Here is an 18,094-nt window from a genome sequence, read left to right on the forward strand (position 1 = left end):
CCCTTATTATATGAAATATTAAAGGAACTTATCTAATAAAAAGAAGATAAATATGAACAGTGAAAGGACAGCAAACTCACAGTTATTAATAACCACACCTAAAACAAAAGCAAACTAAGAGGACAGCTAGATCAGGAGCGGAACCATGGAAATGGAGATCACACGGAGGGTTAGCAACAGGGGAGTGGGCGGAGGAGAAGGGGGGAGAAGGTACAGAGAATAAGTAGCATAGATGGTAGGTAGAAAATAGACAGGGGGAGGGCAAGAATAGTATGGGAAATGTAGAATCTAAAGAACTTGTGACACATGGACATGAACTAAAGGGGGAGGTGGGGGAAGGGGTGTGCAGGGTGGAGGGGAATGAAGAGGGGAAATAGGACAAATGTAATGGCATAATCAATAAAATATATTTAAAAAAGAAAAAAAAACCCAAAGATACTATAGAACATATTGAAATACTTTCACTATAGAGGGAGATGCAGTAGGTAGAATATCTTTGGAGGTACCTCCTCAGTTCAACGCCCAGTTGTTTAGAATTCAGTTGAAAATTTTAAATTTATAATGTAGAAAGTACTGTGTAAAATATCTTTGTATTTAAAATTTTTTTTACAGAAAACCATTAATGCAGTGGTTGAATTCTTTCAATCAAATAAGGGATTAGATCTTGAGCAAATAACATCAGCTACATTGATGAAGCTGGAAGAAATTAAAGAGAGAACAGCTACAGGTAAAGAATTTGCCTGTCTGCCTGAACATCAACTAAATGCTCAAATTTTTGTGTATTCAAATGTAAATATTATATTGAAAACAGTATAGGTTGCTTTTTTCTTTGTTTTAAATTCAGGCTATTTTTTACAGTGGAATTGCATTGTGGGTACATGGCTTACCCAAAGTCAAATATACCAGCTAGACTGACTGAGGAAGAGAATAATATGGGGCACAGGTGATTCTCTACCATTACCTTTAAGAACTTGCACATAAGAATGAGCTTGAAGTGGAAGATACCCCTCTGTCTCAGTTCTTAAGAAACTGATACATAAGATACATACTTTTGTATAACATTGCCTCTGAACTGATGCTAACTACTTTATATGCTTGTTTAACTAAAGAAATAATGAATTATTCTACCTCTGGATACAGTACTAGTTATTTTGGGTTTACTGTACTGTGGGAAGATATGATTGATTGTTTCCCATTGACCATACACAGTTTCATTTTACATTCTGAATTGAAAATGTAATCTGTGAGAAGTATCCTTCATAATACTTTTCAATTTATATTCTTGTTGTTAGTAATAGGATTATATATTTCATCTTGACTTCTGATTTTTTTTTCCTTTTTTTTAGGACTTACACATATTATTGAAACTCGAAAAGTCCTTGATTTAAAGATAAATCTAAAGCCTTCTTATCTAATAGTTCCACAGACAGGCTTCTACCATAAAAAGTCAGATCTTCTCATTTTAGATTTTGGTACATTTCAGGTAGGTACATATACATTTCTGTCTTCCCATTTTTGGTCAGTTTGGTACCTAGCTGTGTGATAGTTCATTTCTTTCCCTCAGATTTACTTAAATTTAGACTTATTTCTTCTTTGTATTGTGTCAAGCCTAACTTAGATTATTTTATATATGCTCTATGGTTATTAAAAATAAAAGAAAACCATAAAATTTTTAGAATGGTAGATGATTTGACTTTGAGACAGTGGCTTACTATTGTCTTTTTTTTAACTAGGGAGAAGCACTCATAGTTTTTAAACACTCCTAGCTTTCCAGAGTTTAGTTTCAGAGTGTTATTTGTTAATTTTTATATTTTGATGGTATGAAATGATACACATATGAATATATGTTTGTTAAACCATGGCCAGAAACTAGATAGAGTAAGAGAACTTAAGATTTTGTTTGGATATTGAACCTCATAGAAATCAAAGCCCCCGAGAAAAAATGGAGATTTAAAAATACATAGTCCTGAATTAATCCTTGCTTCTTTGGAAGATGGGAAAGGAAGTAGAGATTGGAGCTGAATTCCAATGGACTAGTTATTCTAGGTATGTACTGGGGAGAAGGAGTAAAATCTTCTATTTCATCTGGAAGAATTTAGGATAGGCAGTAGGGGACCTGAGTCATAGTGTCAGTAACTCCTGAAAACCAAGAAGAATTTCATGTGTATACAGTTATTTGAGATAGACAGATGTGTAACTGACTGTTAGTGCAGATGTGCTGAGTAATGTTTTACTCAGACATAGACATGTCAGCTGAAATATTATATTCGTAATAAAATATTTGCAAATAATTATCAGAAAACTAAGCAAAATGTGCATTTATTAAGGGCACTCTTTTAATTTTAGTTAGGTTTTAAGAAAATACAGTGAAGTATGTTGTTGATTTATATACTTTTCTATTAAAAATACTGAGGTTTTTCCCCTCCATGTTAGCTTAACAGTAAAGATCAAGGTTTGCAGAAGACTACTAATTCATCTCTGGAGGAAATAATGGATAAGGCCTATGACAAGTTTGATGTTGAAATAAAAAGTGTGCAGCTACTCTTTGCAAGAGCAGGTAATATGTGGCTCAGTTTTTAGAATCTTGAAATTAATGTTGAGTAGCTTTGGTAAATGTATGTATGCGTGTGTGTGCATCAGCTCCGGTGACATTCTGAACATATATCCTGTTGATTTCTTAAAATCAAACAGGAGCCCATTGTGCAAATCGTTGTTACAGTTACAAATAGAGATAAAAAATTGGGCTCTTCTTCTCAGGGTGTAGTAGTACTTGGCACCCTTTTAATCTAAGTATTATAGTCATTGCTTTTGTGTGTGTGTGTGTGTGTGTAATGTGACTGTGAAACTGCCCAGAACACAAAATGGAAGTTGCTATTGGCTCAGTTCCTCTGTCCCAGTGTGTTGGGGATGTCTCAGTGTTGTTCTCCCTTGCTGGCTTTATTTTTAAATATTTTACTATATTAGCCTAATCTTTATTTCTGAGAAGTATGGATATAGTCTTAAAACCTAAATGTAATTAAGTCATTTTTCAGAAGCTTTGGTGTTTTTTACTGCTTAAGTTAAGATGGCTGGTTCTCTGTACTTCTTTAGTTTCTGGAAGCAGTATTTCCTAAATATGCTTGGGTGTATCACTTTGTAATAGGTCATTAATGGAAAGGACAGTTTTTGTTTGTAGAATATACTCTTATATGAGTAATGAGATTTATTAAAATGTAATATATAATGTTCTACTTAGTTTTTTTTAACATTAGGAGCCTATTAATTCCTTCAAGGGAAAGACCTACACAGAAGATTAAAATTGCCTTTTCTGTTGTATGTAGTTAATAATTGCTTGAATTGCAAATGATAAAAGATATTTAGTCATTGCCATCAGTTAAGATCATGTGTAGGATCCTGTCAGTCATTGGAAAGTCTGTTTTGAGGGCCTTCCTATTTTTTTAAAAAAGTAACTATTACACTTTTTTTGTCCTGAAAACTAGCTTGGTAAAACCTAGGGTTTTTTTTAGAATTAATTGTGTGCTAAACTAGCATAACTGCACTTAGGAATTGCTGAAGCCATTTTTTCTGTCATTTTTTAATTTTTTTGCTGCAACAGCCACTCTGATGTCTATAATTTTGTAATCTTGGCGGTAAATTTCTGAGTTTTTTCTGTTGGCTTTAAAAGGAAAGATGTAATAAAACATTTTTCAAATAAATATTTGAATTACTTTTATATCACAGTCTTTAACTCCTGTCAATTGTATTTTAAATATATAGGTTATTTAACTTACATGCTAAAAGAAGTAAATGTTGGCATTCTTTGAATATGCTTATTAACTATTTTAATAAGTTAGAGTATTTCCCACAGAATATTTGGTGATCTAAAATAATTATGTAATAAATTATAAATAGTCATTAATTTTTAAATTTTTTAAAGAGGAAAACTGGAAACAGTGTCGATTTCAGCATCCATCAACTATGCATATTTTGCAGCCTATGGATATTCATGTCGATGTGGCCAAGGCAATGGTAGAAAAAGACATTAGAATGGCCAGGTAAAGTATGCATGCCCTTTATATTATGAAGTCAACAAGATGCAATATATCTGTATGAGTATCTGGATTTTACAAAAGAAGAGCTAGATTTCTGAATAACAGAAAAAAATGGTTATTTTACAACAGAAATACATTTTAAAGAAAATGTTTATTTGACTTATAGGTCACCTCTCTTCACATTCTATAAAAGTTGGTTATCCCTGTGTTTGAATGGATTGACTCCATGGTCCAATATCAATGAAATAAAATATTCAAAAATTAGAAGATTTTTAAATTATGAAACCATACAAAATCTTGAGAATAAGGGAATAAAAAGTAGGAACTAAATTTTTAATTTAAGTAGATAATCATGAAATAGTATGATTATGTGTAGCAGTATGCTGCCTTCTTCAAAATAGCCTTATTGAAGTGTTACTGACATTTGGTAAGCTGCATCTATTTAAAGTATACAATTTAGTAGGTTTTGAGATATATATGTGTGTGTATGTGTGTGTGTGTGTGTGTGTGTATATATGCAACCTTCACCACAGTCAAGATAATGAGCATATTCATCATCCCAAAAATTCCTTGTGCCCCTTTATATTTCCTCCTTCCCATCCCTACCTGCCAACTTTTCTCCCCTCAATCCCTGAACAACATTGATCTGCTTTCTCACACTATAGATTTGTTAAAATTGTTTAGAATTTTATATAAATAGAATCATACAGTTTGGTTTCTTTCATTTGGCATAATTTGGGATTCACTCATGTTGTGCGTATCAGTAGTTCATTATTAGATGGATGTTAAACCAATCTTGCATTATTAGATAAACCTTATTTGGTAATGATGTGTCATTCTTTTAAAATGTTGAATTTGGTTTGCTAAAATTTTGTTATTATGGTTTACATCTTATTAGGGATATTGTTCTGGGCTTTTATTTACTTTTCTTGGCATCAGAATATCAGGGTAATGTTGGCCTCATGGAATGAGTTTTCTGGAAGAATTGATATTATTTCTTCCAGTGAAGCCATCTTGGCCTGAAATATTCTTTTTGGGGGGAGGGTATTAACCAAAAATTCAGCTTCTTTAATAGATACAGATTTATTCAGATTATCTGTTTGTTTTGTTTGTTTTTTTACTGATCTTTGGTAGTTTACCCTATAAGGAAGGAATTTATTGTCATAAAAATGTTATAGTATTTCTGTATTTACTGTATTAATACATGTAGTATGTGTAGTGTTGCTCTAGCTCAATTCTGATGTTAAAGTAATTTCTATTTTTTTCTTGCTTAGCTAGCTAGAGGTTTATCAGTTTTGTTGATCTAAAGGAATCAGCTTTTGCTTTTAGTTGTCTTCTCTACTGTGTTTTTTATTTCATTGATTTTTATTCTCATATTTCTTATTGATTTTTTTCTTGCTTCTTTTGGTTTCATTTGCTTTACTTTCTTAGTTTCCTAGGACAGAAGCTGAGACCATTGATTTGAGACCTTTTTTTCTAATATAAGCATTTAGCGCTGTAAGTTTTCCTTGAAGTATTGGTTTACTGTACCCTATACATTTTGAATCCCTTCAGTCAGTGAGCTGGGGTATTTGTAGGACTTTCATCATTTGTTTCCCATCTTTTAACTGTCTTTTGTTGACTGAAGTTCAGTCTCTTCGAGGTCATTGTTTGATATATTTCGTTCAGTTTTCAGCTATTTTGGATGGGAGGGTTAATACAGTCCCTCTATTTGCGATACTTATAGTTTTATGTAATATTTCAGAAATAACAAGCATTTTATATTTTTATAGTTTTTTTCAATTTATGGAGTACTTTTGCAGAAAGTTCAATCTCTTGAGGTAGGAACAGCTGATTTGATTCTGTGAACATTAATGATTTGTACATTGTATAGAAAAATCATTCTTTAGTTTGTGGTTGGGCATCTGTCAGCTACAGCTGTTTGCTGTAGTTAGTTAGGAAGTCAAAGATAAATGACAACCCAAAAGAGCTTTATGAGCAATGAACAGCTGCCACAAAACTATTGAGACAAACAAATCTAGGCAGTTAGGTTGAATAGGGAAGCAGAATAGAAAAGTAGCTGCTGAAAAGTAAGCAACTGATGAAAGCACAATAGTGATTCAGCTGTGAGCAAAACAGATGTCTTCAATGGGGTTTAAATTTTAATCAGTCGACATAAAATAAACAAGTATAAACATAATGTGTCAGATACTAATAAGTGCTATCACAGGAATTAAAACAAGACAAGGGGATAAAGAGTGATGGGGCAGGCGCTCTTTGATGTTCACAATGAGAAATCTCTGATACCAGAAATGTTGAGGTATGTAGGGTTTTAGGTTTTAAAAAGTAGGCAATTGTGTTTGAAAATATTTTCTTACAAATTAGTTAAGAAGGATTGGCTTTTTAAGGAGGATACATTTAAATGATCTGGAAACGGCTTACGGCTTATGCAGAACTTCCTATTCCCTGACAATATTGACTAAATGAGGCGTTAATGTCATTACATTAAAACATGTCCAAAGTAAATTTGACCCCATTATGTAATCTCTTCTCTGATCTCTTACCCCTCCCTAATGTAGAGAAATGGGACCTTAAAAACCTTACCATCAAATTGTATTTTCAGATTTAAAGTATCGGGAGGGCTTCCTTTGATGCACGTGCGAATTTCTGACCAGAAGATGAAAGATGTTCTGTGTTTGCTTAGCAGTATACCCTTGCCCCAGAAGTCATCTGTACAGTCTCCTGAGAGACAGGTGAGTGGCTGTGATAAAATGCCAGGTCTCGTTACATTTGTATTTATGATGAGTTTTGATTAGCTTTCTGTGAACTGTTTTATTTTTCAGTATTTTTAGGGTCTGCTTATATTTTTGGTGCACTTTTGAGGTTTAATTTTGTTGATTCTGTGAAGAGCTGCATGTGACACTGAATAAATAATGACTGCAACCTGTTTTCACACCAGTTTTATTAGAGTGGGGGTAGAAAGTCAGTTTCAGGGAGTCAAAGGAACAAAAATAAACAATGAAAGGAAAAATAGCTTTCAAATTTATGAAATATATTTTAAATAAAACTAGATACAGAAATCTTTATAACGTTGCAAAATAGAATGATTGGTATAAAATTTACTTATATGTTAGACTTAAAATTTCTAGATCACTGTTTGTAGTTGAGCTTTACAACCTAAAATAAATGTTGGATTTTCACTCTTTGAAATGAAATTTGAGGGATCAGCTAATGCTTATTCCGTTTCCCGGGAACCTGTAATAAAGAGGCACTTTATATTGTAACAGATGGCAGCTAAGTGACACAGAATGATAAATACACTCATCTACTTGAGTTGTACATTGTTTTGCCCTTATAACTGCAGGTTGTAGTCTTAATAATTAGTAAACTCCAATCAACCATTATTTAGTTGATTGCATAATGGAAAAGTCGTATATTATATGTTTATGTGTCTGTCCATCTCCCTCTGTCCTCTGTTACTTTCTCAGTATCTGTGTTGTTTAAGTACATTTAATCCTGCTAAATTAGTATGTTAAGAAAACTTTTTGTATTATTTTCTAGGTGTCCCCAATTCCAGTTATTTCAGATAGGACAAAAGACCTACTTGGTACATCACTGTTGCTAGATGGAGTGGAATCAGGTAAGGAAAGTAATATATTTTTATTAAACCAAACCTATCAATTAGTATGTAGAGCTCTGGCTGGGTGGCTTAGTTGGTTGAGCATTGTCCCATGCACCAAGAGGTTGCGGGTTCGATCCCCTGTCAGGACACATACCTACCTAGGTTGTTGGGGTGCGTATGGGAGCAAACCAATGGATGTTTCTCTCTCTTGCTCTTTCTTTCTCCCTTCTTCTCTCTCTCAAATCAGTGAAAGCATGTCTTCAGGTGAAGATTAAAAAAATTAATGTACTCATAAAATTTTTAGAAAATAAAGGAATTTTGAAAGTGTTAGAGTAATTTACTGGTTTTAGTTCTAGTTGCACTACTAATCAACAGTGTAACTTTGAGTCACTTTTTCCTTTAAGCCCAAGTTTCTTCATTTAATTAAAAGGATTTTTGTAAAAGAATGATAGTGCTTAAAAAAAAAAAGAATGATAGTGCTTAAGATTTTAAGTAAGCTACTTTTTTTTGCTCCAATTTGGTACATGAATGTTCTGGTAATAAACTGAGTTGTCTGTGAGTGCTTATATAAGGTTGATGATCACCTTAATGTAAAGGAAAAAAGAGAGATGAGGAAAAGACTGTCCAAATAAAACTGACCCATGTAACACGAATGTTGGCAAGCGTGGTATGTAATAGAGAAGTGGACCACACACAACTTAGCTGGAAAAGGAAACCCTTAACAACTGATGACCACCCTCTGGGTTCTTCCTGGCCCTCTTTCTGGTATAAATTAACTGTGAGCATGTGTTACGCATCACAAGACAGTATTTTCAGGGTCTTACGCATTCCTAGGAAGGTGAGTTTCTAGACAACCTGTCACAAAGTGAGACCCTGGATTTTGATGTTCCTGTAATGAAAACACTAAAGTCAATTTAGGGTTCACCAAATTTTTATCTGTATTCGATCAGATCCCCTGTTTAAATATAAAATGACTGATTTTTGTGTTATTAAAGTTACTCTGACAGTGTGCAACATAATTTTCCCTTCTCCAGGGGTTCTTGGTAAGACTATGTATTATTGTGTTACCCATGGTGCCCAGTTACCCAACATGGAGGTAAACAAGAAGTGAGAGTCCTTGGAATGAGAAGAGGAGCTCATAGTGAATTTTGTCTAAGTGATTTCCTCATGCAGTATAAACATTTCATTTATCAGAAAACCCAGCTGTACCTAGTGTTTAGATTAACTCCAGAAACAAACGGGGGATTATTGTGCTCTGCTTAGTTACTATATTAATAAATATAAGATTAGTAGGAGGAGAAATAAATGTAAATTTTAACTATGGAATTTTCTGATAGTAATTATATTTTATAGTTCTAGGGAATATGAATGTATATAAAAAAAAAATCAAAGAATCCATTCCCGATTCTTTTCTCTAGCTTTGGCCTAACTGATCTTTTTTAATTTTGAACTGGAATGTAACCTTCAAGAGGACAAGGGTCATGGCTGTCCTTATAACTCTGGTGTCCATAGTGGCTGGTACAGACTGATGCATGACAGATGACAACCCAGTAAATGTTTTATTGAATATTGAATGAATGAACTAAAGTGAAAAAATTAGGACAGTTTGATTTTATTTATGCTTATTACTTGCCAGGTTGAGTTACTTTGTGAGACTTAGAAAAACACTGAAACTATTGGGTTGGACAAAAAGTTCTCATAGTTTTTTTGTACAATGGCTCTAGTAGTGCTTATTTGTCTTTAACCTCATTTGAAACAATTTGTTAGATTGTATTGTGATGGCTGTCATATCAGTGTGCATTTAAAAAACACAATTGGTGAATTTTTGTGCAGCCATTTTAATACTGAAGGTGGAAGAAAACTACAGTTTTGGCTATCATGCTGTTTTATTTCAAGAAAGGTAGAAACTCAAAAAATACAAAAAAAGATTTGTGCAGTGTATGGAGAAGGTGCTGTGATTGATCAAACATATCAGAAGTGGTGGCAAAGTTTCTTGGTACTATTGGCATTTTGGCAAATAATATTTTGCTGTGGGGCTGTCTTATACATTGGAAGCTGTTTAGCAGCACCCCTGGCCTCTACCCACTACAAGACAAAGTGGGAGATAGCCGACATACTCCAAATATCCAAATCAGTAAAGTTATTGGTGAAAGTAAAGAATGTGTCTTTTATTTTATGAAAAAAAGTTTTCTTGGTAGACCCAATATATTCTGATTCTGAATATTAATATTATATCTAATAAATAAATGTCATTTTTGAGAGATTTGAGTGTTTTTATGCAACTTTCAATGCACATTCTCTCAAGTCAAATAAATGTCTTCTTTCTTTAGAGTCTGATGATGAGTATTTTGATGCTGAAGACGGAGATACACAGACTGGTAAAAGTATGAAAGGATTAGAACGAAAAAAAGTTGCAGAGGTCCCAAACGAGGAGCTCATTAATCTTCTACTAAAGTTTGAAATTAAAGAGGTATGCATATTTATTTTGTTTATAAATAAATATATTCTTATTATCACTGTCCTTGTAAACTATCTAGAATATTAAATATATATAAAATGTGGTATTCAATCTTCCCCAGTGTTTCTTGTTGACTGCCTTATATTCTGATGTGAGATTATGTCCTAAAATATATCAAAAATACCAGATTTAAAAAAAAGATTTTGTTTATTTATTTTTTAAAGAGAGGGGAAGGGAGGGAGAAAGAGAGGGAAAGAAACATCAATGTGTAGTTGCCTCTCACATGCCTCCTACTGGGGACCTGGCCTGCAACCCAGGCATGTGCCCTGACTGGGAATCGAACCAGTGACCCTTTGGTGCTTAGGCTGGCACTCAGTCCACTGAGCCACACCAACCAGGGCCCAAAATACCAGATTTTAATTGTATATACACATCTAATTATTATTTGTATTTATTTATAGAAAGAGATGTTCTGTAACTTTAGTATTTTTTGACTTCTCTTTTTCTTTCATATTCCCATCCAAAATATTAGAAAATCCCCTGACTCTAACTTCAAAATCTATTCAAATGATTGCTCTTCTCTTCCACTGCTACTGCATTGTCCAAGTCACCTCTTGCTTGGTGAGGTGACCATCATCTCTTGCTTGAACTATTTCGGTAGCCTCTTAACTCTGTTCTCCACACAGCAGCCAGAGTAGTCCTTTTAAAGTGAAATTCAGATGATGTCATTGGTCTGCTCACAGCCCTTCACTGGCATCCCGTCTCATTCAGAGCAGAGGGCTAAATCCTTCCTGTGACCTACAAGGCCTTTCATGTGGCTTCTTTGACTTCATCTTCAGTTCTTTTCTGTGATGCTCACTGTACTCCAGCTCTGTTACATTCATTCCTTCAGTAAATATTTATCAAATGCCATCATGTACCAGGCATTGTTTTAGATACTGGAGCTACAGCAGTGAGCAAAGTTCTAGCCTCATATTGCTTACACTTGGTTTTTGATCTCCCTTAAATATACCAAAGCACATTCTTTGTGCTTGCTGTTTCCTTTGCCTGGAATAGTCTTCCTTCATGACTTGATTCTTTATTTCCTTTAGATAGTAAACTTTGCTGTGTATAATGCACACATTTTTGCCCAAATTTTTGTGGGGAGAATAAGGATGCACATTATACATGGGTAGTACTAACTCCATATCTATATAAATGTTTTTAATCCTTTTTTTTTTTGCTTATGCATAAAAATATAACACTAGAAAGCAGTAATGATATCTGTATGTAAAATAATACCCTGGAATATAGTAATTGGTTTTGTTTCTAAATATAAATAAGTAAAAATTAAATTAAAAAATTAAAATGAAGGATTTTTTCCCTGAAAATTTGGACCCAAAACATGGGTGTGCATTTATACACAAGAGTGCATTATGCAAAGCAAAGTATGGCATTTCCTCAAATGCCATCGTGTTGAACAGGCCTCACCACCCAACACAACATAGCAAATTTTATTTTCCTGCACTCTCCCTAGACGAAGGCCTCGTCTGTCAGGGTCACTTCTGTGTGTTCAGTGGCTGGAGCAGCCTCATGCATGGTAGATAATGCCCAATTAATATCTTACTGAATATTGGATGAATGAACTAAGTGATAATCAGAATCCGTTAAGAAAAAAACAGGGTAGTACTTTTTGAAATATTTTTCCTCTATTGATTTTCTTACCATTTCAAAGTTTTAAATGTTTCTGTAGTGAAATCTATCAAATCTTGTCTTTATGTCCTAGTTTTAGTATATACTTAGAAAATTATTCTTCGTTGCAAAAATATTTATGGATTTAATATTTTTTTATTTCAATGCTTTCATGCAAATCATCAATGTATCTCAAATTTACTTTTGTATATCAGTTCTGTATTGAATATCTTACTGTACTATAGTTTCTGTTTTTCAGTTGTCATTTCTCCTGATTTTTTTAAGTATATAATTTTATCACTGCTAATATTAATTTTTGTTTTCTTTCAGCATTTATATTGTTCTAGTTACTGTTGCCGCCTCACAGTTTACCCCAAAATTCAGTAGCTCAAAACAGCCATTTTATTTGCTCAGTCTTGTGGATTAGGAGTCCTGGAAGGGTGAAGCTTAGTAATTTTTGTGTATAGTCTTTCCCATGCTAATAGTCAGATTTGACTGAATGCTGAAATGACCAGAAGTATCAGAGGGGCTCAGAGGTGGCTCACTCGTGAGGCTTAGCAGTGGTACTGGCTATTGGCTAGGAGCTCAGCCTGGGTTGCAGACTGAAATACCTACTTACTGCCTCCCGAGCAAGGTAGTCTCAGGGTAAATGAGGTTTTTCTGTGGCAGCTAGCTACTCTCAGAGTGAGCATTCCCAGGTAGGTTTATGGCTTTTTTTTGACATTGGAAGTCATTGTAGTATTGCTTCCTCCATGCTCTGTTGATTAAGAGAAATAACAGGCCTGTCCCTATTTAATCCTCACCCAAGGATATGTTTTTATTGATGACACAGAGAGTCAGGAAGGAGAGAGAGAGGGATCCGGGGGGAGAGAGAGACAGAGAGAGAAAGAAGCATTGATGTGAGAACATCAATTGGTTGCTTCCCATACTTTCCCCAACTGGGGCTCAAATATGCAACCTAGGTATGTGCCTTGACCAGGAATTGAACCTGCAACTTTTTGGTTTACAGGACAACACTCCAACCAACTGAGTTACATGGCCAGGCTGAGCCTGTCCAAATTTAAAGGGACAGAGACCTCCATCTTTTGATGGAATATTAAAGAACTTGCATGTTTTAAAAATTGCCACATATGTGTTTTATTTTGTGCCTGCTAAATTTACTGGCTGTCATTTCCAGATTAAATATGAATAGTAGTATAATAGTGAATATCCCTATGTTGCTTTTTACTTTAATGGGAATGTTTCTTATATCACCAAGCATGATTTCTTTTTTGAGAATCAGGTTTAAGAAAATCATGTTAAGGAAGAATCTATACATTCTATTTTTACTAAATTTAAAAATATAAATCAATAATGGATACAAAATTACCTCATGATTTTTACATGGAAATGTTTATAATAATAGATCTTAACATGGTAATTTTCAATCATAGTAAATAAGAGTCATAGTAGGCAAGTGTAAGCAAAATTTCTACTATTCTCATGATGCTATGTATGAAGAAGGATTTTGTTTTTATATATTTCAGTATGATTCAAACTATTTAACCTTTCATCGGCTGTCCTGATTCTTTTAGGTGATTTTGGAATTTAGCAAACAACAGAAAGAAGAAGATACAATTCTAGTATTTAATGTTACTCAGCTAGGAACAGAGGCTACAGTGAGAACATTTGATTTAACTGCAGTATCTTACCTAAAGAAAATCAGCTTGGACTACCATGAGATTCAAGGTAGTAGCCATAAAAATGGAAATGGTACTAATAAGTATAAAGCCACTTTCGCGAATCTGAGTACTTTCATTTATATACTAATGTTTATAATAAATAATAGGTAACATTGTTTTAAGCATTTTTCAAATAAGAACACATTTAATCCTTATAACAATGCTATGAGAAAATCACTGTTGTTGTCTCCAGGTTCCATATGAGGGAAGTAAGGCGAAATTCTTTATATAATTCATCTAGGGCCATTCATCCTAACTATTGGCTGAACCCTTGAAATCTGGTCCTAGGGTCTGTATTCTTAATTACTATGGTTTACTTCCTCAGAGTCCATATAAATCTCCTTTATATGGGGAGTATTATTCCCATTTTGAAAAAAGTGGTTAAATAAAGAGAGATTAAGTGGTTACTCAAGATTACACATCTTTTGAATGGCAAAACCTATAATTTATTTCTGGGCTTATAATATTGAAGTCCTTGTTCTTTCTATTGAATAGGGTTCATATATAAGAAGCAGTACCAGGTTATAAAAATAAAAATGGCGGGATATAAAATTAATTCTTTTAGAAGTGCTTATAGTTTATTTATTTTAGTATACATGTACATCTTATGTGCATATGAGATATATAAGGAATGAAAGAATGGGTGAGTACACAGTAATTAAAATTACCTAATATTTTAGTCAAATAAAAGACCTATTTAAAATTTTTTCAAAAATAGTTGAAACTAAAATAAATCTCAGTTTAGTAGAAAAAGTTACGTACTAGTAGATTTCGATAAGCACTGTGTTAAGATGGAGTTTATGTTACTATTTTAAGGGAAACCAATACAAATATTGAATAAATTTGGTAGGCTGTTGTTGTTTTTTTTTAGGGAAACTTAGTTCAAGGGAGATGAGAAGTCTCAGAACAGGAGTTATAGAACTACAGATAATAAAAGATGGATTAAACGGTAGATAAATCATTTCTCCCTCCACAGCTTCTCGAGGCAGTTCCGTGGTACATCTGTGAAAGGATATAGAAGACCTCTGCTAGTACACGTTGTTTTTAAATTATAAGAAATTTAACAGCTCCATTTCCCTAAAATATCTTTTTCTATGCAAGCCTTCTCTTAGTCTAAACAAAGAAAATTATTTACATTTTTTAATGTGAAGGAAATATTTGCTCAAAGAATTTTATAGTCTTACGGGACATTACATATGTTGTAGTCCAACCTCCTTGTTATGTCGTTGAGAAAACTGAAGTTAAGTATCTTTTGATAAAGGAAATGAACTAGAATTCACATTTCTTGATTCTTATACCTTATCAATGCCTATATGGCCTTTAAAAATCTAGAGAAGTATTGATTGCTTTTTAACACAGATATAAAATAAATATGCATGTTTCTAAGTTAGTCGGATGACAAAGGTAGGGTAAGGATCTGGATTGATTTATTTCTTCACCAGTGATGACCCTAGCATTTAATAATCATGAAAATAAGTGCAGGCAGTCTTGTAAAGCCTGGCTCAGTGCTTCATTCTCTCTCTAGGTAGGAGAGTGCAGAGTGGATTCTTTCAGGGAGTCGTGCTCTGGACGGGCTGTATCCATGGCCAGGGCAGGCAGGTGTGGGAGGAAACCCATGAAAGGACCTCTTGGTCTTATATTTCCAATATTCTGCAAGTAGCTATTTCCCATTAATCATATGAGTTAGGTGGCAGACAACTCACCTGTCTTTCTAATATAAATCTTCCAAAAGTAGGGCATGGAATAAATTAATTAAATAATTGTGTTGGGAAAATTATTTTTTAATATTGTTATTTTTTTAATTTTTAATGTTTTCTTTTGAATTCATTGGGTTCTCACTGGTTAACAAAATTATGTCCATTTCAGGTGCTCAATTCCACAACACATAATCTGCACACTGTATTGTGCGTTCACCATTGTAAGTCATAAGACATCCTGAAAATTTTAAACCTAAAAAAGAGCAATTTATTTGAAACGCTGTTTCTTTTTTGAAAATCTAGGATCCAGAAAGAAGCCCCTTCATTTGATTAGCTCTTCTGACAAAACTGGATTAGATCTTTTAAAAGTGGAGTATATTAAGGTATGGGCCATAGAATGTTTATGTATTTATTAAATACTGCAAGCTATCCTCTAAAAAGAAAAAGATGACAATAGATTACTAAAAGTCCGGGGTGTAAATCATAGGTTTTAATACAGGGATCTCTACTGTTTCTCTTTCATTCCTACACCACCTTTCTTTTTCACTTAAGTACAAAGGTAGAGTAGGATTTTTACAAAGCCACTGAAGACCTTGTCCCCAAAGATGGAAGCCTGGGTTTTCCCAGGAGCCAGACTCCTAACTTCCAGAGCATATTCACCTACCTGTATTCATTGTAAATGTAGGTTATATTTGGCTGAGTATCCTATATCAAAAGGAATAAAGTCAAATTGGATTGGGTTCTTGGGTTCCTGCAAGCATTGGGAAAGGACTCAAAAATCTGTCACGCGAGAAATGCTGAAGGAAGTGATGGTATTTAGCTTTATTTGAGATTAGTTGATTTGTTTAATCATCAAACACTTTATTGAAATGTCTTTATGTGTCAAGTTCTGTTAGGTACTTGGGATAGAGAGGTGAGCATTAGTAGGGGGAGAGGTAAACGACGATTAAGATACGGTGTGACGATTCTTCAGTGAAGAAGAGCACAAGGCACTGTGGGAGCAGGGAGGCGGGAGGCTGGCCCCGCCAGTGGCTTCTCGTATAAGGTAGAACTGTGAATGCACTGTGAATGCTACCAAGAGCAGGACTTATTAACCAATCAGTGATTATGATGGGTGATTGGTTTTTGATTCAGTATAAAGAGCTCACTAAGTCAAAGTTTTCTAAATACTGAATTTGTGAGAAAATGAGGTTTTCTCTCACTGAAGATACTGTAAAATAGACTTGCCAACGACTTCATAAGGGGTTAAAGCATTAAGTACTAGATGGGCCAGATGAGTTTTAAACCTTCCAACTTATTCTGATCCCCAGAAGATCAGAATTATACTTCTGCATTTTTCTAGAAGTAAATGCTGTCATGCTCTCATATGTTTGAAGAGGACACATTTGTACTATGAAAATAAATTATTTGGATGTGACTCTAAAGTGACAATAATATTAAATATACACTGTATAAAAAATACAGTTGTAACAATATAAGTTAACTAGAGATCATAAATGATTTGTTTGGTATTAACTTGTTTTTTAGGCTGATAAAAATGGACCTAGTTTTCAAACTACTTTTGAAAAAACTGAACAAACAGTTAAGGTAAGAAATTTTACTAAAATAATATATCCTGTTTGAAAATAACCCACTCTGCAAGTCTCCAGTATCCTTGAAGGAATGTTGACTGGGTAATTTGATGAGGTAGTCAGGAACCAATGAAATTATAAATTAAACTCATAGATACCTACTGTGCTCTGTTCATGATTCAGTGTACTAAAGCCTTTGTTTTGACTTATTGTATCACATCCTAATTATTTTTTAAAGATGGAAATGTTATGAGGGAGCTTTCCATTTACAAAGAACAGAATTTTAATACAGCAGACTGGGTAACTGTTGTTTAAGGCAGGGCTGAGGAAGCATGTGAAATACAGGGGGAGATGTTGAGCACTTCTGGGGCCGGACCAAGGTAGTTGGGTAGAGGAAGAAGAGGCAGAGGGAGTTGTGGGCTACATTATAAAGAAAATGAAAGAGGTGAGTTTAGATTACACTTTAGAGAGAGATGAGAATCTGTTATTGTTAAACTTTCTTTTTATAATTTTTATATCCACGTGTTTTGATGTAATGAAAAGAAATTCTTTTGTATAAACAAAGATTTAACATTTTTTTGAATACACTATTAAACACACATTCTTTTTTTTTTTAGATTTTATTTATCTTTAGAGGGGAAGGGAAGGAGAGAGGGAGAGAAATAGCAATGTATGGTTGCTTCTTGTGCATCCCCTGCTGGGACCTGGCCTGCAACCCAGGCATATGCCCTGACTGGGAATCAAACTGCGATTCTTTGGTTCGCAGGCCTGTGCTCAGTCCACTGAGCTACACTAGCCAGGGCTAAAATACATATTCTTGAAAGTAATATATGTTGTTGTCTTAGCTTTCCGGAGTCATTGGTGTAAAAAAATTAGTATTTTTTCATTATATATTCTTTGTTTTTTATTTACATATTTTTAAAGATTTTATTTATTTATGTTTAGAGAGATGGGAAGGGAGGGAGAAAGATAGGGAAAGACACATCAATGTGTGGTTGCCTCTCGCACACCTCCGGCTTGGGGACCTGGCCCACAACCCAGGCATGTACCCTGACTGGGGATCAAACTGGCAATTCTTTGGGTCACAGTCTGGCACTCAATCCACTGAGCCATGCCAGCCACAGCTAGTTTTTTCTTTTTCTTTTTGATAGGTCCATTATTGTGGTTTTAGAAGATCGTTTAGTGATTGAGAACTGACTTACACAGTTTTTATATTTAAATCTCACCAATGTCACACTTGAAATCATTTTTTGCCTTCTGGAATTTCATATTCTAACTTATCTGTTCTTTGTGATCATAATAAATAGTTGCAGATCCCAAAACCCATAAATATATTGAATATTG

The 18,094-nt window shown here is 34.0% G+C and overlaps 1 protein-coding gene across 1 annotated transcript in view; it reads left to right on the forward strand.

The window, feature by feature from the left end:
- Nucleotides 1–18,094, forward strand: part of VPS13C (vacuolar protein sorting 13 homolog C) — a 176,367-nt gene that overhangs the window by 63,997 nt on the left and 94,276 nt on the right. Inside the window, exons 19-28 of the mRNA XM_037151046.2 lie at nt 613–727; nt 1,347–1,483; nt 2,434–2,557; nt 3,917–4,034; nt 6,634–6,763; nt 7,572–7,650; nt 9,963–10,102; nt 13,336–13,489; nt 15,483–15,562; nt 16,707–16,766. Of these exons, the coding sequence (XP_037006941.2) occupies nt 613–727; nt 1,347–1,483; nt 2,434–2,557; nt 3,917–4,034; nt 6,634–6,763; nt 7,572–7,650; nt 9,963–10,102; nt 13,336–13,489; nt 15,483–15,562; nt 16,707–16,766 (1,137 nt within the window). The remainder of the gene's footprint in view (nt 1–612; nt 728–1,346; nt 1,484–2,433; nt 2,558–3,916; nt 4,035–6,633; nt 6,764–7,571; nt 7,651–9,962; nt 10,103–13,335; nt 13,490–15,482; nt 15,563–16,706; nt 16,767–18,094) is intronic.

The sequence above is a fragment of the Artibeus jamaicensis genome, unplaced genomic scaffold (assembly GCF_021234435.1).
Source record: "Artibeus jamaicensis isolate MK-2021 breed Jamaican fruit bat unplaced genomic scaffold, CSHL_Jam_final contig_548, whole genome shotgun sequence".
NCBI classification, from domain to species: Eukaryota; Metazoa; Chordata; class Mammalia; order Chiroptera; family Phyllostomidae; genus Artibeus; species Artibeus jamaicensis.